This window comes from Haliotis cracherodii, unplaced genomic scaffold, assembly GCF_022045235.1.
Source record: "Haliotis cracherodii isolate W230 unplaced genomic scaffold, xgHalCrac1.p SCAF_19, whole genome shotgun sequence".
In the NCBI taxonomy this organism is placed as follows: domain Eukaryota; kingdom Metazoa; phylum Mollusca; class Gastropoda; order Lepetellida; family Haliotidae; genus Haliotis; species Haliotis cracherodii.
Window position 1 is genome coordinate 10229595 of NW_027266274.1, and position 24685 is coordinate 10254279.

At 39.6% G+C, this 24685-nt stretch overlaps 1 protein-coding gene across 1 annotated transcript in view; it reads right to left on the reverse strand.

The window, feature by feature from the left end:
• Nucleotides 1-234: 234 nt before the first annotated feature.
• Nucleotides 235-24685, reverse strand: part of LOC139466749 (xanthine dehydrogenase-like) — a 29809-nt gene continuing 5358 nt past the window's right edge. The window contains exons 7-35 of the mRNA XM_071248413.1: nucleotides 24302-24512; nucleotides 23955-24034; nucleotides 23694-23843; nucleotides 23097-23199; nucleotides 22203-22351; nucleotides 22015-22125; nucleotides 20859-20925; nucleotides 20261-20361; nucleotides 19136-19294; nucleotides 18122-18244; nucleotides 16788-16883; nucleotides 16152-16209; nucleotides 14936-15085; nucleotides 14690-14769; nucleotides 13422-13537; nucleotides 12897-13001; nucleotides 12230-12308; nucleotides 10617-10731; nucleotides 10192-10272; nucleotides 9147-9256; nucleotides 7237-7350; nucleotides 6173-6334; nucleotides 5453-5581; nucleotides 4666-4796; nucleotides 3971-4099; nucleotides 3146-3269; nucleotides 2089-2185; nucleotides 1753-1860; nucleotides 235-954 (exon numbers count right to left, since the gene is read on the reverse strand). Of these exons, the coding sequence (XP_071104514.1) occupies nucleotides 881-954; nucleotides 1753-1860; nucleotides 2089-2185; nucleotides 3146-3269; nucleotides 3971-4099; nucleotides 4666-4796; nucleotides 5453-5581; nucleotides 6173-6334; nucleotides 7237-7350; nucleotides 9147-9256; nucleotides 10192-10272; nucleotides 10617-10731; nucleotides 12230-12308; nucleotides 12897-13001; nucleotides 13422-13537; nucleotides 14690-14769; nucleotides 14936-15085; nucleotides 16152-16209; nucleotides 16788-16883; nucleotides 18122-18244; nucleotides 19136-19294; nucleotides 20261-20361; nucleotides 20859-20925; nucleotides 22015-22125; nucleotides 22203-22351; nucleotides 23097-23199; nucleotides 23694-23843; nucleotides 23955-24034; nucleotides 24302-24512 (3312 nt within the window). The 3' untranslated portion in view covers nucleotides 235-880. The remainder of the gene's footprint in view (nucleotides 955-1752; nucleotides 1861-2088; nucleotides 2186-3145; nucleotides 3270-3970; nucleotides 4100-4665; nucleotides 4797-5452; nucleotides 5582-6172; nucleotides 6335-7236; nucleotides 7351-9146; nucleotides 9257-10191; nucleotides 10273-10616; nucleotides 10732-12229; nucleotides 12309-12896; nucleotides 13002-13421; nucleotides 13538-14689; nucleotides 14770-14935; nucleotides 15086-16151; nucleotides 16210-16787; nucleotides 16884-18121; nucleotides 18245-19135; nucleotides 19295-20260; nucleotides 20362-20858; nucleotides 20926-22014; nucleotides 22126-22202; nucleotides 22352-23096; nucleotides 23200-23693; nucleotides 23844-23954; nucleotides 24035-24301; nucleotides 24513-24685) is intronic.

The following is a 24685-nucleotide window of genomic DNA, read 5'->3' on the forward strand; positions in this document are numbered from 1 at the left end:
CGTTCGTTATAACCGTAGTTTACTGTATATAATTTTCATTCACAATCTTACCTTTTACGCCCATTGCATTTGATATCGGCAATATTTGAGACTGATTCGACTCTGACGTTAACAGGTAACATGGCTCAAGCAGTCAATATTGAAGGGTAGGGGTTCTTTTTTATTGAACAAAACAGTTTGATATGGTTTGGTTAGTGTCCAGGAATCATTCGTCGATTATAACACATGTATATAGAAAATAGTACGTGTCAATAAAATAATCTTTTACATTAAAGTTGTGAACAACATTCGATTACATATGGAAATACTCTCCGCTGAAACGTAACCTCCACAGAAACAAATTTGTTTCTTATGATTTTCTGAAACATATAACCCGCAAGACACATATCGTTGATAAACAATGACAATGACCTGATTGACACATGTAGCATACATAACGTTACACTGAAGGAATCATTTTTGTCATGTTTGGTCTACGTCATTTGATTACATATGGTAAGAGCACTTCAGTGATCTAGATCTGATTCAGTCATAAAACATTAAACCCGCAAACATAAATCTGAGCGGAAGATCCAATTTTCTTATGAATGTAATATAGGTCGATGTGTTTTTTTTGGTTGGGGAGGAGAGTGGGAGACGTATGTGTTGTACAAATGCTGACATGGAAATTGTAAAATTTACTTTATGAGGAATCTTGCTATCACGTGTAATAGCGATTTTGACTTTCAATGCATTACTGTAACAGCAGTTTGATTGTGATCAGTATCAAGGTATAATTTCGCGAAGTATATTTTGAAATCAGCATTTCAATGCTGCATATTTCTTTAATCTCCACCACTGATCTATGTTCCACAACACTTCTGGGCAGAATCTAGTTGACCTAGGTCCCATACCCCAACTGGGAGCTGTCAAGTTGACAGGCTGTCTGAATCATCTCCACTGTTGCTGGGCCGTCTGAAACATAGTAATTTATTATTTATTCGATTGTGTTGTGGATGCATCAACTCATGAGAGAATCATGTCATTCTGCCCATAATGGGGTTTTAACTTCACATACCTGATGACAAATAGAGCAATGAAATACATCAAACTTAATGAACTATATATCACTGATTAAAATGTATTAATTAATGACAACATCCGTCACATGTAGTTCTATCTACTTGAAAACGTAGTTCAGGTAGAATTGATCATTGTTTTGTATCTGGTGTCATCACTGATTTTCAGTAATCCATTTACATGATTTTATCACCATGTTGCCTTTTAAGTCCAATGAAATGTGTTTCGGCATTTAATCGAGATTGATCACACTCTGGCGTTGACGCTTTTTTATTTGTGTACGAATCATATCATGAACCACGTAAGCAGTCTAACAACGACGAACATTCACTGGACCGAAACTATAACGTTAAAGGATAACGGTTGTCTTATAACAGTATTTATCATGCCGTTAAAGATAACAAAACTTTCAGAAATCCCTTGTCTTCGTTTTAAGGGAACACAAAAACTGAAAATACTGCTGGTTAATATAACAATCGGGATTCGATCAGCCAGACTTTATGTCACACAATGCAATGATTAGTACGTTATGAATCAGTCCTCTTTTGAAAGATATGTGCACATTTCAAACGTGAAAGTGACTTTGGATGAATGGATTCATTAAAAAATAAATAGTTTTACTCTTTTTAAAGATATTATTGTCTGACAGTAAAATATATTTCTTTAAATTTTATCATGACACAACATTAATACCGAGGGGGAAGAATGTGTCCTTGGAAATGTCCTTTCTGGCAGCCTCGATGGCGTGTTTCACAGCAAACAAGACTGATGCAGACAAACACACGGGTGGTTCACCCACAGCTGAAACACAACAATTTACTGTTAACTATGAAATACCAACGGGAAATGCTGGCATCAAATATCAAGTAGTACCATAGGAGAAAATGCTCGACTTCTTTTGAAACTGCTGTATTTGGGAAATTGAAAAGGTAATATAATATATATTATAATGCATATTTAATCAGTGGTAACATGAGCTGCACTTTCATATGCTGACATTGTAAGGGCTGCTACAGTGGCTGTCATTACCTTTTGATCTCAGAACTCCACGTGGGTTGGGTGCATTCTTCAGGAACTGGATCCGGAAGTCAATAGGAATGTCCTTTCCCATTGGAGGCTTGTATTCCTGTACAGAAAAACATAGTAATGCGCTGGCTTGACTGCCCTTGACCAAGCGGAGCAACGTTGTAGATACATGCATATGTACATATTCGTCCAATACTGGCAGACCAACACTCCAGTATAATGTTGCAATTTTAAAAATCTAGCAACAGGCATCTCACTTTTTTTGGAGTTTGCAAAAATCAACATGGGCAGATGTTTTCTATTTGCTCCGAATCTGCACATTTCATGGTTCATTAGAAAGTTATGAATCATACATCAAACAGGACATAAACTGAGGGGCAGAAGAAAGTATTCTGAGTTTGAATTGAAAATACAAAGAAGCTTTTGCTAAATTTCAATGTGTCTATTAAGCCATTTATTATTCCTGCAATAGTTTTAAAAAGCAATCGGTTGGTAGATAATTGAGTGTAAAGGTGTATTGGTTTAATTAAGACTGGGTTAAGAAACGAATTTGCAACTACATACCACCTACAATGTTTGAAATATAAATTGTGCCGGAAAAAGCAATTATCATATATTTTCAAAGATATATGTGCCGCAACATAAACGCATTTTGCACATGTCACCATGACCATATCTTGAGGGAAAGTTTTCTCGCAAAACAAATACTAAGTTGTGTAACATTGTTATGCACTGCGTTACACAGTTCCTTCGTCAAGGCCGTTCTTGAACGGAGCTCTTGGTGGCTGTATTATGGCATATTGTTAAGATACATCTGTGCCCCGTGTCACTTTGCTGGACATGCATTCAAGAAATACAGGTGTTCTGGTCTATGTTATCCAAATGAAAACAGAATTGTATACATCACGTAAATATTCAATGAAACCAGTCAATGACCAGGGATATTCTATCACCCATAAACATATAGATACCGAAGGTGTGTTCTTGTTGCTATTCTGGCAGCTCTATTCTGTAACTTCTGCAGTCGGTTCAGCTGATCTCCTGATATTATTATACTTACCCATGTGCCATCCGTCAGGGCGGTGCCAGTCTGTGGGTCAAAGAGCATCTGTTCGGTCAGCCAATATCCCACGCCCATCACAAAACCACCTTCAAGTTGGCCGATGTCAATATCCGGGTTCATACTGAATGAACAATGGAAAGAAAATATAGTAAGCAAGTAGTAGTAGTGTCTGGTAAACAAATTTGCTCTGGAGCATACATGAATAAAATAGTTCGTGAAAATCCAACCATGCCTTCAGTCAACGCCCAGTCAAAAGGTCTGGCAGCTTTTGGCCAATAATAAAACATTGGTCCTCCATATATCACAACACATACCTCAACAACACACTCTTCTACTTTCAAACTGATCGAAATTACACGCAATAGCCATAATCTTTCCACCTTTACGCATCACCTTTGTTGCCGCACGCCATTGTATGAGGGGTTGCTGAAACGTTCTGAACCCAACTACGAATGATGTACAGTCTTCACAGTTAACCTGTATCAAGTACACTACTTTCCGTGCTAACAGCTTGCATGTGAAGCAAATACAGAACCAGATAGCATTTTTCTGCAGGAATCAAAATGGCTAGTATCTCTGTTCATGAGAATGGACAAAACTGGCTACTGTGCTGTCTTCAAGTATCTCTAAATAAAAGGGCTCCAATAGCCACCCACGCACTTAAGGGTTTGATTATCCTTCTTTCGCAAACGTGGAGAAGAGGGGAAGAGAAAGCCTCGAAGATGGCCCAAGACCTTCAACTGCCACCACTAAGGAAAATGCTTTTTAATACAGTATATACACAGAATATATATACACAGAAGGTCCACTCTGTTGTCTCACCTCTCTCCACAGTCATACAGAAGGTCCACTCTGTTAATCTGGTTCTCCCCGGTCAGGATGTCTACTTCAACTTCAGTGCACGTGGCACCGTAAATGTTGTAATTACTGAAATCTCCTGTTGGAAAGGTTCTGAAAAAGATGAAATCAATGTAACGCGTCTAGAGATTTCTTGAACCGTAAATGACCTCGTGTAAAAAGATAATGCCTCATAACGCCCAAGACCCGGGTTCAACTCCCTACTTTTGACTCTGTATGAAGCACATTAGATCTCCCAGAGTTATATGACACATTTTCAAGTATCGTACCGATCTAGCTCCCTGTAAAAAACTAATGATTGGAACTACCCAAGCACAACCAACCAGTACCGCCATCCTTACGTCCTGCTGATGCGGCGCAAAAGAGCAATATGTATTAATTCATCCTTATGTTCATATATAATATAGGAATTTCATCGTCGATATTAACACTAGTGAGGAAAACTTTGCTATGAAGCATCTTGTTTTGTGCGCCTTATTGTTATCAGCACCCTTTTGATAACTATGAAGCATCTTGCCTTGTGTTTTTCTATGTCACCATTATGACGACTATGAATAATCCTGTCTTGTGCGTCGCTGTCGGCATCTATATCACAAGGGTACCATCACAACGACTATGGAAAAGCCTTATGCATATCTTAATGTGAATGGCATACTTACGAGCTGCTGGCGGACAGATCCACCCCTTGTTTGTAGCACTGAGCAGCAAGCTGTTGCCAGGTAGGGTTGACCATCTTGGCTTTGACCGGAGCCATCCGAGCCTTCAGCTGTTGACAACACTGCACGACCCCCTTTAAGAAAATATTCGAAAGCTTGACAACATCGTTATTTGCCAGCCAGTTGAGATAATGATTGAGTGAATACGTAAAACGCAAACGTGCAACACATGTTTAATATGGTATGCAACCTCAGTGAAACAAAGATCAAGTGTAAGAGATTCAAGAAAGTCAAAGCAAAGTTTGTCTTTGGCAGCTGCTTAAAGGAGTGGCGTCCAAGATAATTACGCTTATATAGCGACGTGCATGCACGCGTGCGTGCGTGCGTGCGTGCGTGTGTGGCTGCTTGTACTAGTCCGGACTGATGCCAATTTGTAGAGCTGGCTCACTGAGATACCATGCCGCAGTTTAACATAAATATCCCACTCAGACACATTAAACTGACTCCGAGCCGACCAGTCCTTGTTTCAGCCCCTAAAAGCCAAGCGCCGGACAGTGTGACAACAAGTACCATCTTTTAACGTCTTTTGGTATGACGCGGCCGAGGATCGAACAACCCCGGACCTTCCGTTCAACCACCAATACATGTAGCATAACAAGCTGCTTGCACAATTCCGACGAACCACAGTAAGAAACAATGAGCACAACACCTTAACCGAAAACTAACACAACTGCACGTTCTAAAATCCCGGTCAGTATAAAGATACATTCTCTATTATGGTACATCTTACCAATGCATTTATTTCGGTCGTGATGCTGCCTCCAGTAGTGAACGAATTAGAGTCGGACAAGGTGTTGGTTGCTTTAACCTTGATAGTGTCCATTGGGATACCCAGCTCAAAGGCACATACTTGCATCATCTGTAAGCAATTTCAAGTATTTAAATCCTTGTGTATTCAACTTTAGTTATAAACTGTTCGAGTAAAAGTAATATATAACAGTATAATATATGTTACTTGGTTGGTTTGTTGTTTAACGCCGCACATATTTCAGCTATAGTCGCCTTTTACGGCTAGCATGGGTTACTGAAGACCTATTCTACCCCGAATCTTCAAGGGTCTGTAATATATGTACAACAGTATAACATACATTCAAAAGTAACAGTTCAACAAATATATAACAATATAACAGCAACCCATGCTTGTCATAAGAGGCGACTAACGGGATCGGATGGTCAGGCTTTCTGACTTGGTTGATGCATGTCATCGTTTCCCAATTGCGTGGATCGATGCTCATGATGCCAATGACTGGATTGTCTGGTCCAGACTCGATTATTCACATAAAGCTTGAATATTGCTGAGCACGGTGTTAAACAACAAACAAGCATACAAGCAAACATACTGGTGACCTACGAATTCTGATAAATATGGCATTGTAGCTCTTATATGTTATTGTATATCTCTGAGATGCGTATATGAATGACTGTGTTTTTTTGTCATTAACTGAACAACCTTTATGTTTATTCCCTGTCCCATTTCCACGCCACCGATGGAGAGGGCCACGGAACCATCCCCGTGGTAGACAGTCAGGTAGACGTTGAACGTTTCCTGCTTATAGTCCACGTTCCATCGGATAGGCATCACCGCAATGCCCTTCTTCTTCCATCGGTTTGCCTAGAAATCAAATTGTGGAGTGAAAGAAAACAATTATATGCACAAGTTTTTTTTGTCTCTGATATTTTCTGATAGGTGGAGGTGTTTGCAGAACAATATATCACGTAGCTATTTGGAATAGCATTTGAACCTTGCATAGTTTAATAGACAACTGTGCTGACTTATGAACCATGTAACACTGTCAAGAGTAAAATATTCTTCTCTTTTTTCATCCTTCCTTTTTTATGTGAAGATTCCGGGTTAGAATAGGTCTTCAGCAACCAATGCTTGCCGTAAAAGGTGACTAACGGGATCGGTTGGTCAGGCTCGCTGACTTGGTTCATGCATGTCATCGATCCAAATTGCGTGGATCGATGCTCATGATGTAAATCACTGGATTGTCTGGTCCAGACTCGATTATTTACAGACCGCCTTCATATAGCTGGAATATTGCTGAGTGTGGCGTTAAACAACAAACAAACAAACCAACCAACCAACCTTTCTTATGTTTGTAACTGTTATGTTGAAGTAGAGATTGTTGTAAGTTTATTTGTTGAGTCTATCAGTGGCAGCAAATGGCTGAAACGCTCCTCAAATATTGGGGTGTGTGACTTACAGGTACCTCCCTCAGTTGTTGACAGCTTTATCGTTCGAGTAGTTTTGTTGATGACATAGGCTCAAGACGAGGGAGACGTGATGATTTCACAAATTTCACGATTCAGTTCTGAACACCGATTTGGGGGTTACATCTTTCACTTTGGGATCACCATTATCAGCAATATTAACACAAAAAAGTGTAATAGCCTCAGGAGCAGATGCACTTCTAATCGTTTTTGACTATGATAAAGTGAAGTTTTGAAGCTGATTCGATATTTCAATAATCAAACATTCTTCAGAGTAAAACAAAATAAAAGTATATTTACCTGGTTGAATGCTGCCACCTGTTGTTTTCTGGCCTTGACATCGGCCCACGCCTCCAGCTGAGCCACAATAGCCTTGATGTTGCAGTACGTCAGAACCCTTCCATTGACAGTTGTCTGAGGAAGAACAAAAACAAACTTCGGCTACTTTGTACAGTTTTAATTGAAAACAACTTTTCAAAGTTTTCACCTCGGATCTTACACGTAAGCATGATTGCATTAATTGTTTGATCAAAGAACTTGGCATAAGTGACATATAAAATAATGCCATATCTAAGGCCAGTATGTACTGAGGAAGAAACTTGCCCAAACCATGCATCAGAATTATAAATTTTTGACTTGACTCTAAAACCTGAAGATTGGCCCAATCCTCATTTGTACTGGATTCCAAAGCTCTATAACAATCTGTACACAGAGGGATATATTGCAGGTTCCAGCAAATGTACACCAAACCCTGTTTCAACGATTAACTACAATCCTTAATACAATCAAGGAAGGATTTTTTTTTTATATTCACAAAATGTATTTGCGACAAGTGGAATTGATACCATGTGGATTGTCAATGACTCAATGACTCAGGATGAACTTTGAACGCCACTAACTAACATGACGAACTTAAAGAAAAATTTCCTTCCTTGATCCATGGCGCTTTTGTTACAAAACGTGGTGACAATAGATACAGTTACGTATCTATCTTCAGATGTTCAGGCCAGTTTGCCAAAAAATAAAGCAAATGCCAAAACTACGAAAAGACAATATATGAAATGCTGGACGTCCTAATTGTTTGGGTAGGACATTTGGCAAGAAGTATCCATCCCCATGCATCAATTGTGCTCTTTGTCTTGCTGATCTGTTTCATTATACACATGAATCGCAATTTCTGTTCGGATTGGCGAAGACGAAATAATGTAATTTGGCCAAGAAGTTCAACTTAAGCTTCAGGTATATCGATTATCTGATATTGCTCAATAACCATAAATGGCAAATTCCATTCCACTGATTTACCAACCTGAACTAGGAATAAACCAGACCAGGGGTCTCACCTGTTTCATATTTAAATCTATGAATAGAGATTCAGAGTGACAAAACACTCCCCACAGGACTCTATGACAAGAGGGATGACTTCAACGTTCCATATTCAACTTTCCCTTTATGTCGAGCAATATTCCTGCAACTCCAGCCCTTGGTGTCTACATTTCACAACTTCTGAGAGAGTGAGTGAGAGTGAGTATGGTTTAACGCCGCTTTTAGCAATATTCCAGCAATATCACGTCGAGGAACACCAGAAATGGGCTTCACACATTGTACCCATGTCGGGATTCGAACCCGGGTCTTCGGCGTGACGAGCGAACGCTTTAACCACTAGGCTACCCGACCGCCCCTCACAACTTCTGAGGTACAATCGAGCAATCTCTTTCTACCAAGATTTCAAAGAGCCTCATACGACTCTTGCTGAGAAGCTGTTTGATCAAGGTTACAACCTTCAAGGGCTCAGTGAAGCTTTCAAACACAAACAGTTTTATGGAAGACCTGTGGGGGACATTTCGAGATGTGGTCAATGACAAGAATGATGTTCGATGCTATTCCCTATTTCGTCTTGTACCATATATTCCCTTGTTTTTTTCAGGAGTTTTCTTTACATGTCTTTGCATGTGTTTGTGACGGGTGCCACCGGTGGGCCGCCGTCATATAGTTGGAATATTGCTGAGTGTGGCGTTTAACAACAGACAAACAAACAAAAGTAAATCATTACACATGCTTATGATGATGTCGGAATCGTACCATCGGCTTTGTTTTTGGGGGAGATTTATGAAAATGGAAAGAGCTTTGTCGCTTTTATTCTTCATACTGTTTCAGCCAGGTGCAGCACATGCAGTGTAGTTGAGGGAAAGAACTTCCTGACATTAACTCACCTGGCCTTTGTTGAACAGGTTCAGCTTCCTGAATGTAAGCGGATCCATGTTCAAGACTTTGGCGGCGTGATCCATCATCGTTTCCATCATGAAAATTGATGGAACGGATCCTGAAATAAGACATGAGGAACATTAAAAGATACTGCAATTTGTATGTAACCTTCCTTCCATAATATGACCCATACGTTGGACACATTATCAACGCTTACGCTGTGGTCATTATAATAGTGGTCAACGCTGCAATTAGAATATCTGTATCCTGAGGATATATAGTTACTCTTTCATGAACACGCGAAAGAACAGGATTACTGTGATTGGCATGAAATGAATTGCTGAAAGCAATGTCCCACCAGATATTTCGTTATATCACGGCGTGTCAGCTTAATGTGGGAGGAAAGTCCGAAGTGATGCAGGTCTTAGACGTTTACCACTTCGGTGAAATCCACGAGCAAGGGTATGGTGCTGACAAACCTAGAAACATAATCGGGGCGAATCGGAATCCAGAATCATAGGTTTCTGGCGTGCCCAAGGGACGCAACTCTGCACAGCGAATCGCGGCGCCTTAGACGACTGGGCCACCAGTAACCCCGTCAGCGGTGATGACTGACTGACTGACTGAATGAATGAATGAATGATGTAACCATTAAAGATCATTATAGTAGCATTAACAGCATAAACGTTTATCACTTCTATTCCAGCTGAAAGTGACCCGTGAAAATTCCGGGGTAGAATAGGTCTTCAGCACCCATGCTTGCCCTAAAAGGTGACTATGCTTGTCATAAAAGGTGACTAACGGGATCGGGTGGTCAGGCTCGCTGACTTGGTTGATGCACGTCATCAATCCCAATTGCGTGGATCGATGCCCATGATGTCAATCACTGGATTGTTTGGTCCAGACTCGATTATTTACAGACCGCCGTCATATAGCTGGAGTATTGCTGAGTGCGGCGTTAAACAACAAACCAACCAACAACCAGCTGAAAGTCCCAGATGTTTAAACTGGAATCATGTCTACATATGTGTTATGATCATGAATGGCTATTACCTGGCCCCCTGCAATATGTGTTAGCTGGGAGATTGGTCTGTAGGGCTATAGGTGTGAAATCCCATGCTGGACAGTAGTATGCTGAAAAGATTGGACACCAGTGTGCACAATACGCAGTGCCTTGTTGAAATCACCTTAAACAACCTAAGGATAATAACTTACTCTTAAATGTTAAACGACAGACCAATCTGCACGGTAATAATTACTCTTAAAATAATCTGAAATGTATCAATCATTTAATCATTTGTGTCACAAATGATGTATGAATATACCCCAAAGAAGTATCACATACCATTAAATGCTAAAGTATCCATAGGTAAGTTCTATTTTGGTTTTTCAGCCAAATAACTACATAAAGGATACAGCGACATTACAAATTGAAACAAAAATTATTTCTTAAAATTATGAATGTGCTCATGTATCACCGTTGTCCATATGTCCAGGAAATTCAGAAAAGTAACAGTCATTGGGTGATATTCCACAGTCAGCATGGGCTGTAAGCTGGATGCCATTAAGTTTCCCATCATTGTTGACCCCGATCTGGATACAAAGAAATGAGGTGAGGTGGGGTGGGGTTTAACGTCGCGTCCAAGATTATTGCTCTTATATAGCGACGTGCATGTAAGTGTGTGTGTTTGTGTGTGGCTGCTTGTACTAGTCCGGACTGATGCCGATTTATAGTGCTAGCTCACTGAGATACCATGCCGCATACAGTTTAACATGAATACCCCACTCAGACATAGTATACTGACTCCGAGCCGACCAGTCCTTGTTTTAGCCCCTTAATGCCTAGCGCCAGACAGGTAACAACAAGTACCATCTTTTAACGTCTTTTGGTATGACGCGGCCGGGGATCGACCCCGGACCTTCCGCTCTCCGGGCGGACGCTTTACCACTAGATCGCTTAGTCGGTCTACAGAGAAATGATACGGAGTGAGTGATAAGACATCGCTCCAAGTCATCCACATCATAAACAGCAGACTGTTCCTATCATAACAACATGTCTCATATATCTTGCCACAAAGGATATCTTGACAGGCGGTGGATCACGCATTCAAATCCACTCAAAACCCAATGTTTACAATGGCAGGAATATCATCAAAGACAACTGTTTTTTATTCCTGACATGGCTCCAAACATTCCTGAATATGAATTCATAGACGGACAAAATATCCAGTGACCATATAAATACCACTAGTTCCGCCATGATGTAAACCTCTGGGCAAAGGAAAGTATGCAATTCAAATATGAATCTCACCCCAAAATTATAAACGTTATCAAAACGTTACTAGGCTGAAAATATAAGGCCGAAACACCGCAAGCGTAAGACCCAAATCACACCAATGATTCCCGTATCTAATGCATCTACATTACGATTTATTGTTTGTCTCATATTTAACCATGTTCAAACATGGGTGTATACTTTATTGGTGACTGCGGCGTTAAACACACATTAACTCACTTACACAAGGGCCCTAGAACTAAACACGGGGATAAACGTTTTTTGGAAAGACAAATGTTCGTTACAGATACTAAATAATGATGGCATCACTTGCAGCACACAACCATGGTGCTGTCAGAGTGAGTGATCGAGTGAGTGGGTTGGGTTTAACGCCGCTTTTAGCAGTGTTCCAGTTATATCACGGCGTGTCATCTTAATGTGGGAGGAAAGCCCGAAGTGATGCAGGCCTCAGACGTGTACAACTTTGGTGAAACCCACAAGCACGGGTATAGTGCTAACAAAGCTAGATACATAATCGGGGCGAACCGGGATTCGAACCCACAATCATAGGTTTCTGGCGTGCCCAAGGGACGCAACTCTGCACGGCAAATCGCGGCGCTTCAGACGACTGGGCCACCCGTGACCCCGGCAGCTGCGTATCATATCTCAAGCCATTATAGCAAAGAGAGGTGACTAAAGGTGACTGAAGTACTTTCAGAACCGAGAATTGGACCGATGATAATTAAGCGGATCCTGTTCTTGTCTACATTAGTTGAATGGAGGAACGTGACACTGGCATTTTCATTTATCTCTTACTGTGTAATTCGCCAGGTAGGGATAACGTTTTCCAATTGTCTTCATGTTGGTATGGAAATTCATATTCAGGCGGACAGGTCTGAAAGTTTGAAACATAACAATTCAACGTCGCTGTTATTAGGACACGAGTGGAATCTTTTGTCTCAGGCATTAACCATAAACATTCAAAAAATTACTTAAAATTTCGTGTTGCATTAATATATTGAACATACACAGAGAGACATACACAGACACCCACAAGCACTGATACTCACAAACAGACACACTCAGACACACACAGACATACATAGAGACACAGACACACAGACAGACAGACACACACACACACAGACACGTAGACAAACAGACACACGCAGACACACACAGACATACACACATACATTGACACACACAGACACAGAGACACAGACACACGCAGCCAGACACACACATACATACACAGACACAGACACACAAACACAGAGACAAAGACACGCAGACAAACAAAGACACGCAGACAAACAGAGACACGCAGACAAACACAGACACATACACACTCAGACACACAGACACAGACCACACAGACACACCCAGACAAACAGACACACGCACACAGAGATACAGAATACCTTAGATACCAGAAAAGCAGTATTCCTCCTTTATTCAAGTTGTCAGGCATTCAACTCACCTTTTCATGACGTGCGTGGCGAGAGCAGCGGCACACGCTGTCATGTTCGCTCGTGTTATCCGACCTCCAAAAGATCCTCCAAGACGCTTGACCTTCACACTTACGCTATAAAATGTGAACACATGCCCCATTTAAGCATATTTACAGTGGAACAATAGAGTGAACATTCATGTTTTATTGGTGTGCTTCTCTTTCTGTAATTATACGCTGTTTGGACAAAGGGTAACCTCCTTTGCTTAAAGAGATTTGATTGCTCTATGCCTAACATGTTTAGAGCAAACCTGACTAAATTGCCAATGGGTAGGATACGATCTCAGTTTTCTGTCTGTACATGTGTGATTATGGAACTATGACGGTCAGCACAGTGGCCTGGTTCATTGTATGTCAAAGCATCCTGTCGGGGTGGAACGTTGCTCATAATATCAATCACTAGTTGTTTGGTCCAGCCTCGAGTATGTACGGACCACCGTCATATTGCTAGATTATTTATAAGTGTGACGTTAAACAACCAATAATCACAGGTACCTGCTTTCCGTGATGTTAAGTACTCTGGCTACGGACTGTTGGACAAGGTCTGACCACTGTGTGGCCGAGTAGAGATGTACTCCCACCCCATCCTCAGCTGGGTAGCACAGGCAGAACTGGGAAGTAGATAAATGTTACACCTATACCAGCCAGGCAAGGACATGTAACACGTACATTATGCATAGCCTGTGCCTGACATGCAAGGAAATGTTACACAGTGTATTATGCATAGCCAACACAGTCCATGCAATAATGTATTACATCTAACACAGTGCATTATGCAAGGATATTTTACACCTAACACAGTGTAATTATACATAACCTTTTCGGGACATACAAGGATGATAAAGTAGAAAACGTAACAACGCCATTGATTAAGAAGGAAACGTAACAACGCCACAGCAAAAGTAGGAACCGTAACTACGCCATTAGTAAAGCAGGAAACGTAACTACGTCATGTATTAAGTATGAACCGTGACTACGTCATTGATTAAGTAGGACACGTAACTACGTCATTGATTACGGATGAACCGTAACTACGTCACCGAGTAAGGAGGAAACGCAACTACGTCACTGATTCAATATGAACCGTAACTACGACATTGATTAAGTAAGAAGCGTACTACAACATTGATCGAGTAAAAAAAGTGGGGGCCACATGCGCACCTATAAAATCCTGAAACTATATATCTTTAGAATGATTAACCTAAAGTAATGTAACTAGTCATGTACACATATTCTAACCAAACATATAAACTAAAGCTTTACGGATATCTCACCCGATGACAACTAGATAAACTTATAATAAAAGGGTAAGAACATTAATGACTTTTCTAGGCTGAATTGGACATGGGATATGTATAACTAGAAACACGTGTCAAGTGGATATCCCACACAACTACACATTACCAGATCATATCCTGAACCAGTTGAGATACTGCAACATGTACATGCAATATCGTGCTTTACTGTTTTCGCGAACACCTTGTGTCATCACTGATTTTCAGAACTATATTCATATAATTTTCACCGCTATTTTGCTTTTTACGCCCATTGGAATCTGTTTGGTAGGATAATCGAGACTGGTTAATCTTTGGCTTTTTTCACATCAATACAAAATGTGAAGCTCATCACTGGTGGCCCCTCTTGACATGAATGGACTGAGTGCGGCGTAAAACAACAATCCAAAAACACAACCAATCCATACATATAAACATACATCTCGCCATGACATTAGTACTCATGTGATCTCTAGGTATCTGACTGACCTGTGTTTCCAGGTGGAAATGGTACTGATGTTTTATCTTGATGGTGCCAGTTATCTGTTTGTCAGATCCCGCTATTGCACCTGAAAACAACAACAATTTCAACATTTTCCGTTGTCTGTTCAGTGACTTGTTTACCAGGCTTACATAATAAAATCAGTGAAACTATATGACTGGTCACTTTAAAAATATTTATAACAAGATTCAGCTTGATGTACTGAAACCGATATCTACAGAATAATTGGGCACCTGCAGCATCGCCAACTTTTAGCTCTTGGGCAACATTTGGAAATATGGATTTCTTCTGAATGGCATCTTCCAATGTAATGATGGGAGGCTGGACGTTCTTGTAGGTAACTTTCACCATGCTGGCTGCTGTGTCCGCTGATAGTTTGTCCACTGAAAATAGATAAAGTGCAAGTGAAATTTGATTTGTTAACCAAGCAAAATTCTTAGTGTTAATGTTTCCATAAACCGAAAAAAGATAGGCCACGCCCGCTAATGGACTTCTTTTTCCTGATTGGCTGATAACAGAAAGGGTGGGGCTTGTGCTAAGCTATGTCACTAATTTCGTATTGTCTATACCGTTTTTATATGTTAATGAAGAAATAAGCAGTCTGTGAAGTTATTATTTTGGACGTATTTATTTATAAGAATTGACTTATTGACTTATTATGGAGTTATAAATATACGTGAATTAACACAGCTTGCACAGAGATTTTTGAGTCTATACCTTCATAACGCAAAACATATTGAAGTCAATTCCTAAAAAATTCTGACACATATTAACTTCAAGAATTAATGTTTCGAGACAAATGTTTCAAATTCGTTTGTTTTGTTTGTTTGGTTGGGTGCTGATTTACTTGACAAAGATAGATTTTGACTAAATATATTTTTTCAGAGATAAAGAACGTAACCATTTCAGCGTTCACGCACCTGTCAATCATATCATTACGGTAGTCTGTGAACCGCCCTAGCTGTTCTGATCGATTGCTATCATGCAGGTAAAAGGCAACATGGCCAAGAGTGTATTGTTACCTGGATGATATAAATATTGATTTGTTCCAGTCATGAGGGACACGAACCAAAACAATTTGGAGTCATACCATACATAAACATGTCTGATCGTCATGGAAATGCACGCAGGTAAAACATACAATGAGGTCACAATGAGGATAAACAAACCTCATTAACATGACGAGATAAATATGCCTGGTTTGACAACTGATGAATTAACTAAAATCATTTTATATGTATGTTTGTTCATGAACATGTATGTACAGTGATACCAGGTATTAGTTGTTTTATTCAGAGCAAGATAGTTCAAAGCTTTTGAAACTATAGCAATCAAATACACATTATGCTTTGTTTTATCTCTTTGATGATTAACACATCACTATTCCAGATAAATAACAGCTAGAGGATGATATAGTCCATATACTGTGGTCGTGTAAAGGTTCTCTACCTGCCACGATAAGACCGATTGGCTGTCCACTGTACAGAACCCGTCCACTGCAGAACAGCTGGCAAAATGAAAGGGATTGAGACACAAATTTTAACAGCTGTAACTAATTTCCAAATAAATGCATAATCTTTCAGCCACACAGTGGACAACTAATGACAACGTTGATTAATGTCCACCGTATGTGCAGTTCACTTCACATATGACTCAATCGGATATAATGTTCCGTTATAATAAGAAATCAAATTGTAATCCCATATGGGTACCAATAACACATGTTTATGTCGACAACTAACTATGGTTTCAAAAGCATTATTTTGAAGGTCCCTATATTGATTGTATTGTGTTTTAATTTGATTGTTTTGTAATGTTAGAGTTGCATTTACCATACCGTGGTAAATCGCATATGCATTCCAGTATGGATGATTGACAACATTGAAATTTGAACCTTAAGTAATGCTTCCCAATGTCCTTTCATAAGATTTAAAGAACATGTAGGCTGTGTAGTTATTTAGTATGTTTGATTGAAACGACAGAACATATCACAGAGGATGGAAGCAAAATACAATCAATGCAAACAAAGACAGTAGTTAAATAGAGGTGAACAACATCGAGTGTACATATTCTTCTTGTCAGTACCTCCTCAGCAGCAAGGGCGGTGGCTTCTCTGAAATTGTTCAGTCCTCCGGTCGGTATATCTGCTGCAGATATATACTTGAGCGCTCCCGGATAGGACTGTGGAAACAAAGACAGTATGATTAAGTATCAGGCTGCATACAACGAATTATTTCTTTTTTTGTCATTCCTCATTTTCTGGATCCATGTCCAATTATTTATTGTGATTAAGAACTATTTATAAACATTGCAGAACAGAATCACTTGAACACCATGATCCGCTGATGTGGATTCAAATTTAAAATTTGGCCTGATTGTGATCAGTGATTCCTCATTTACTGGCACCTTCAGGACCCGTGGGAACCATCAGCACTTTGACCTCCCCAAACATTAAGCTCACAACTGTGATAGAGCAGAAATAGTGTTCAAAGCGGGATTAAAATCATTTATTCTCATTCACTTATTTAGACAGCACTGTAAGTAAAATTTTGCACTTTGATTCATGCTTTCATTCAAACTGCTTTGCTTTTGTAAAATGGTCCTTTTCAAAAGAAAGAGGTTATATGAGGAATATATACATTGCTTTTAGCAGAAACTGACTTGATGAAAAGTCTAACCAGTGCAGGTCGTAGTTTGTTGGAACCCAAATCCAGGTGAACGTTGCACAGCGCAATGGTTTATGTCATAGTAACATTGACTACGTAACCGACGTTTCATCATTAGCAAGATGGACGGACACTACCCACAATCAACTTTAACTTATCACAGAAATGTAAAGAAACTATTATTTCATGATGGAGACTAACGATTGGTCGACCTTATTAACCTTAGTACATGCATGTGCTATCCAAATGCTTCCCGTCTAAATGCCATCTGATCGAGTTGATCATGCAAGTTGGCCACTCTTCTGTGTATCAATTATCGTTCTCACCTGCTTTGGGCATTTTGCTAGGATTGTCAGTACTGATCATAAGAGTGTTACAACATCGACTCATACCATCTTTTAACACTTTCACACACAGATAGAAGCTATTGTGTTCTGTCAGATCTATAGGGGAATATTGGTACTGTGCATGGCCAGACAATTGGAATCCATGTGTTTTTCATGACACACATTACCAACATCATTCATGAAGACAGCTCACTATTTAAAGGTCCGTAGCAAGAACGATAAAACAATATTTTGGAAGGAAAAACAGAACTGCTCTTATACATTAATAATGCAAATATTTTCCAGATCTTAATACAAAGTTAATGAAAACACTAATCACTTTTAACAGATTTAAAACTACACTTGTCCTTCAAGAAAATAATTGATATTTTACGAATATATTTGAATTCAGTTTATTAATGGCTACCATGGCTACAGATGTATCTACAGTGTCGATCTCGGCGTTGCCAACCCTGCTGATGACGAATGATGCAGCCACTTCCTGTGGAGCAGGAGGTATGTCCGCAACGAACTGGACCCGACCTGAAGTCTGAAATATATAGAGAGAATCTCACCCATCTGTCATTTCTATCAACGAGTGTGTTAATATGTTTAATATCTAAAGACACGAGGGTGAGATTTTCAGTTATCATCCAATATCATCCTTCAAACTTTTGCAGTTTGTAGACAGTAATGAGCAGTGTCTTACGTGTCAAAAGTACTTCTAACAGCTTCAGTAGCAGAGCCATTGTGATGCAATTTTATTGCAGCGAAATACATATAGTGGACGAGATGAGGAGATGAATTTTGTTTGTAATTTACAGCATAGAAACACATTGTTTTGCCATTTAAGAGTATATATGTAATCATATTGAAAACCAGTATGAAAACCTTGAAAAATGTAGATGGTGATCGGTACACGTATGCAAAAGAACATGACATACTCTTACACCCCGTTCTTTCGCAAATGGTACGTGGAACGTAAGTAAAGAACAATGTATCCGTGCAAAAAAAGCAAAGGGGTGGCTACGCCGGATCAAGAATGACATTCATTTATCCGATAACATAATATGAGTTCTAACAGCAAGTATAGCTATAATTTCCGGAAATGGTTGACTCGCCGGGTTGAATTGGTTCAAACCTGCGTTCGGCATTCACATCCATTATCCCTTATCAATGCAGTTGACAAGATGACAATAATCATGTTCTGATAAAATCACAAATTAACGTTAAAAAATTAACATAAGAAAAACAGACGTATCCAGTCATAAGGTCAGACATTACTGTATTGATATGTTAGTGAAAATGCGAGCCAATGGGTGGAATAGTTGAGGCCTGCGTTTGTCGTACATATCCTCGGCATCTCCAATGCAGCTGACATGATGAGAATGACACTCGTGTTCTGATATAAGCATATTTAAATGTTAATGAAAATACATACCTGTAAGGTTGCATCTGCCTTCGTCATAGGTTGAGTCAAGGGGTATTCATCTTTACGACTGTCATATGTCTGAGTGCCGGATGACACGGGCCGCATCAAGTTGGTGCCTCCACTCTGGAATCTTGCTGCTGCTTTCCGACCACACATGCCGAGGACACACTATAGTAAAGAGTCAGAGGGAACATGGGTTGTATACTTCATGGGGAGCTGAGGATATAATTTTACGACACTCTTATCAGTTGACCAGATAATAGTGTAATTATGATTATGAAATTGTAATATAATAGTTGCATATGGATATGAATAGATGCTATTTTAACATGCCAGCATATCTGGATATTTGTGACGAGATAAAATTGAACAGAAATAAAAAATCGCCAGACCACGGAGCATGATCATACGATTCCGCTTTAGCCGGGGTTCACGACAAGGATGATGTACTTGAAACCTGACCCCAAATCGTTAGGAAATGTTTATCATTGTCATCAGCGATGACATTTACAGCGTCGGTTGTGTTATGATTGTTGACACTGTTATCAATATCACATAGATGTGTGTGACATATACAAATATCCCAATCTCATTAAAATCAGACCTCAGTTCTCGCTACCGCTAAACAAAGATCTGAGGACATCCAATTAGAGGTCACGTCAGAACAACCTTTCATCCGACCAATCAGAGCATCACTTACCAGATCATGAAAGTGACAGTCGGAATGTGATTTCTTATCATGCAACCTTGAAAACTTAACTCCGAACGATAGTTACGGGTTTAACGACTGAATCCATACAATCTAGACACCTATTAGCCATTCCAGAATGTTGTTTTGTTCAGGTTTCAAATTTGTAATCGAGAATTTGAAATTAGTGCCCTAAAGCACGAGAAAGCTGCCTTCTGATTGGTCATTCCATTGGTCGGTCAAAGTTTTTGCAAGGTCGGTCTGACGTGACCCCTAATGGGATGTCCTCAGATCTTTGTTTAGCGGTAGCGAGAACTAAGATCTAATTTTAATGAGATTGACAAATATCCTTGCAGTTGTCCACAGATAACGCCTAGCTTCTAGATAAGTTTGACACCGTGACAGTGGCGACTGATACAAGGCCTCGACTGTCGATGTTGACCGACCTTGTAGAACAGGCAGATGGCCAAGTTCTTTCTGTAGGCTGGACTCGATAAACCCGCTGTAGCGTCTGGGATCAGCTCGTCGGACAGACTGGCAATTGCAGCTGAATAATGAAATAGGTTGCATGAAGAACGAGTGTACATACATCACTGTTCAAAACAATAAAAGTAGGATTCACCACCATTTAATCATAGGTCGGACGAGAGCGAGAAATTAAATTCTGCCATAAAAGTGCCAATACTCATGCATGCACACCGAAAACAGTATCATGTATACACACCATCAACAGGATTTACATCCAGCTGATTTCTCGACTTAATAAAGTTAAGGAATTTAATAGATTTGGTCGCAGCAACACATGAGCTCAACAAGGCCATTGTTACCATCTCTACCAGTGTGTACTATCCACCACAGGAAACCATTTTATCCACTCGATCCCCACATCGCAACATTCCAGCCAACCAAGTCTCTACTCAGTATCTTATCTTGTAGAAACATGGCACCCTACCATTACAATGATTTCATCATAATCTTATCCTTCGAAGCCATCCAACCAATACTGGATTTCCACTCGAATGTAAATCAAGACCTGTATCTCACCTTTAAGAACTGAAGTAGACCCCAATTGTTTGCCTTGCAGAAACGCCTCCGTATTGCTTGCATGTACCTGGATGTATAAACAAAAGTTAATGTTGAATAACAACAAAGAGGATGACAAATGTTGTTGTTTTTTTATATCCACTAAATCTGTAGGTGCATAATATATATCTGGATATATAACATGTATACCAACATTAGATTTTGATTTATAATGATCAGAAACGATGGGTAGTAGGCCTTTTTTTTCATGCATGGCTCTTTGTTCACTCGCACAGTGCATTAATTTCAAATCGTCTATATCCGTCATGTCCAAAATTGCAGAGGTGTATGGAAATCTGTAGAAATGGGTTTATATTGCCTGGAACTGAGTGAACAATGAATGATATCATAATTGACAGGGTACATGTTTCACGTCTTTATATTCTATTAAAAAAGTCAAGGAATCTGTTTTGGATCTACGTACGAGGGGCGTTCAATAAGTTTTGCAACTTCAATATAAGACCAAGTCGCAGAATATCTTTTGCACTTTTATTTTTCAATATAATCTCAATTCACCTGAATACACTTATTCCATTTGTCCTTGAAACTTTTAATACCACTGTAGGGTGGTTGATGTAGCTGTACAGCCCAGACTTAGTCCCCAGTGACTATGTCCTGTTCCGGCGAATGAAATGTGCCCTACGTGGAAGACGCTTCAAGGGTGACGAGGATGTAAAGGCTGCCATAGAGGCGTGGTTAGAGGGCTAATCTGCGGATTTCTATAATAGCGGTTTTCGTGCGTCTGTTAGGGATTGAAAATGATGTCAGTGTCTTTGTATGGTTTAACATGTAATGATTATCCTTCTTGTTTTTGGCTTTTGAAAATTATTATATATGATCTTGCGATGAACTATTAATACTTTGAAGATTCTTTAGATTTGTAGGAAATATAATACTCAATTCATACTCAGTCCCTCAGTCCCTGTAGTTTTTGCCATCCATACTCGGATTTCGGGAAATAGTCATATGTAGCTATATTTTGTATTTCATTTTTACCACCAGAAATGCATAGGGGTGCTTCCTAATTGCTTCATATTTGTGGTCGTTGTTCACACACCACATTTTTGAGAAATCATTTTTCCACCTTCTGACTTGCTTTAGAATGTCCCTGACTTACCAGTGTCTTGTTGATGCCTCCATACACCAGGGATGGTTTTGATTTGAGTTTGAAGTTGTTGCTGCTGTCCAGCTGCAACCTGAAGCCTGCTGTCACATAGGCGTGGGCATTCTGTAACAAATGAGTGAGTGAAGTAATTGTTCTTTAATCTACAATGCGTGGTCGTCTCATGAACTGTGCATAGCTACCTGATGTCTGGGGGTAATCTTGAAGGTCTTGACATACACGTCTCCAGATGGAAATGTTGGAAGTATGACAGACAGGATGACCTTGCCCTTCATGTCGAGGTTCAGGAAGTCCATAAGACTGTATGACTTCTCTGTGCCATCACTTGATCCTGAAAAACGTAACCAGTTTATTTTCACGATGGGGTATATTCTCATCTTTAGCCAAATATTGTTTCAACATTGACATTCAGTGAACAGCATAGAAAATGCCTGATATAACAATTGACTGGGAAAGAAGGAACGGATACTTGAACTTCACTGTTAATGGTTAGGATTTTGCACTCTTTGTGTTTGTTTGTTGTTTAACGCTGCAACCAACACTATTCCAACAATATGAGGTTTCCGATCAGTGCATATTAACCCTTTGTTTATATATTCAACATTAAGGCACACTATATAACCAGCCAAAAATAATATTTTATCCCTTTTACATTTTAATATTGCCGTTCACTCAAACCTTTCAGTTTGTTCAACCGTTCTACATGTTGTTATTTAGAGATTGATGTAGACTACAAATATGGACAGGTAGGTAAATTGATAATAGTTTCTACACCAGAACACATTTGTTTGCTTCAAGTTGAATGTATTAGGGACCAAGCTGTCCACTACCCAATGAATCCTTCGAAACTCTGTATTTGCAGGTATCCATCTAGCACAATACACTTTACATAGTTAAGCCCTAAGTATATATTTAAATATCAATGCCTATGTGTCGTGTCAACAACTGTGTCAGGGATTGATCCAGAAGTACACGGGATATGTCAATAAGGAACAGTTCTTTTTCTAATTACATGTAAACTACCAAAACTTTTGTTTTTTTCCAGTACCAATATTGAGCACTAACATACAGCCTACCGATGAATATAGTTGCTCCGACTGTCTCGAACATGGTGAAGACATCAGACGGGAACTCAGTGTGCAGGTTCTTCAGCATCAGGTTACCTGCCCAGCTGCCCAACTGAAACAGATTAACTGGTCATCTAGTGACTTCCAGACAACCCCTTCTGTATCATGTTATTACATTCAGCTAAGTACACACTAGGCAAAAATGTATTTCTTGAAATCAAACGAAGTGATGAAACCAAGAAAAAGAATTCAAACTTGATATTTTTTTACATTTACTCAGCAAATATGCATATGACATACAAATGCACATGTAAACTGGAATGGCAAGATCACATGTCTTCTCATAATAAATGTCTGTCCTACTGCATCTTCAAGGATATTCCAAAGAAGGTAATAATGGTGTGGGATAATTACAAATACGATAAGGCTGAGCTGTAAGTCGGTTAACTGAAGCACAACGACCTTCCCACAATACAGTGAGATATTCTAATGGAAAGGCAAGACCATGTGGCTAACTGCACAGGAAGAAAAACGGGCATAAATAAAAACATAATATATGATAAATACATGGTCAGTCACTTATGACATAAAATGGTGTCTTCTTACATTTCTCACTCCAATGTTACCAATGTAGGCCACGTGGCTGGTGAAATCCCGGAAGTAGGACAAAGCAGGGTTGGTGCTGTTTGTCTCAAACACCTCCATCATGTTGGTCAGAGTGATGCAAGGGCCAAACATCACTTTGGAGGAGTCCACCTGTGCAAAAAAAAGGCTTTGCGTTATTGGTATTGGATATGTGGACTTTGCTTGCTTTGATTATCTAAGAAGGATTCCTTTTGCTTGGAAATCTGTGTCCACTCAACTTACAGAAATGCTGTAAAATTCTTGAATTCCACGCAGGTCAATGAGGACATCATACATCCATGGGCCAATTTCTTTATACACACCTGGAAATATATCAGTTAACAATACTTTAGTTCGATTTCACAGATGAGAGATGTCTATGTCAGAAACTGTCAGTCATAACTATGGCAGAGTTGATGAAAAGAGGCGTTGAGAGTCTTGGTCACCATACCATGCCAGTCTTCATCTTGAAATGAGTACTTCAACATATGAAAAAATACCCATCACAGTCTTATGTTTTAACTAGAGTTTCTCTGGAACGTAATGCATCTCCTATATGTACTCGCATGTCAGCCATCACAATCGTTTACCGAATCCTGAATTTCCGAACACGAGTCTGTAGTTGTCTCCCTTGTGTTGGCCGAGGAGGGCGTACAGCTGCTGTCTGGTGGTGGGTTTGTACCACTGTGACCCCTGCAGCACAATGTGGAGGGGGACGTGCTCCGGGTCAGTCTGTCTCTCAGAGGAACATCGTCCTGTGCAGGTCTTCCCGGTTTTGCTGCATATCTTCTTGTCCAGTTCCTGGAATTAATAATAGAAGGAGACAATCAGTTAGACTTGAATATTTAAAACATAACATTAGTGTTTATATATCAGTTTTCAACTAATCGAGATAACATCACTTTTCGTGATTTTTTTCATTACTATTTTATAGTGATTCATAAACACATGATCATGATACAGTCGGAATCATA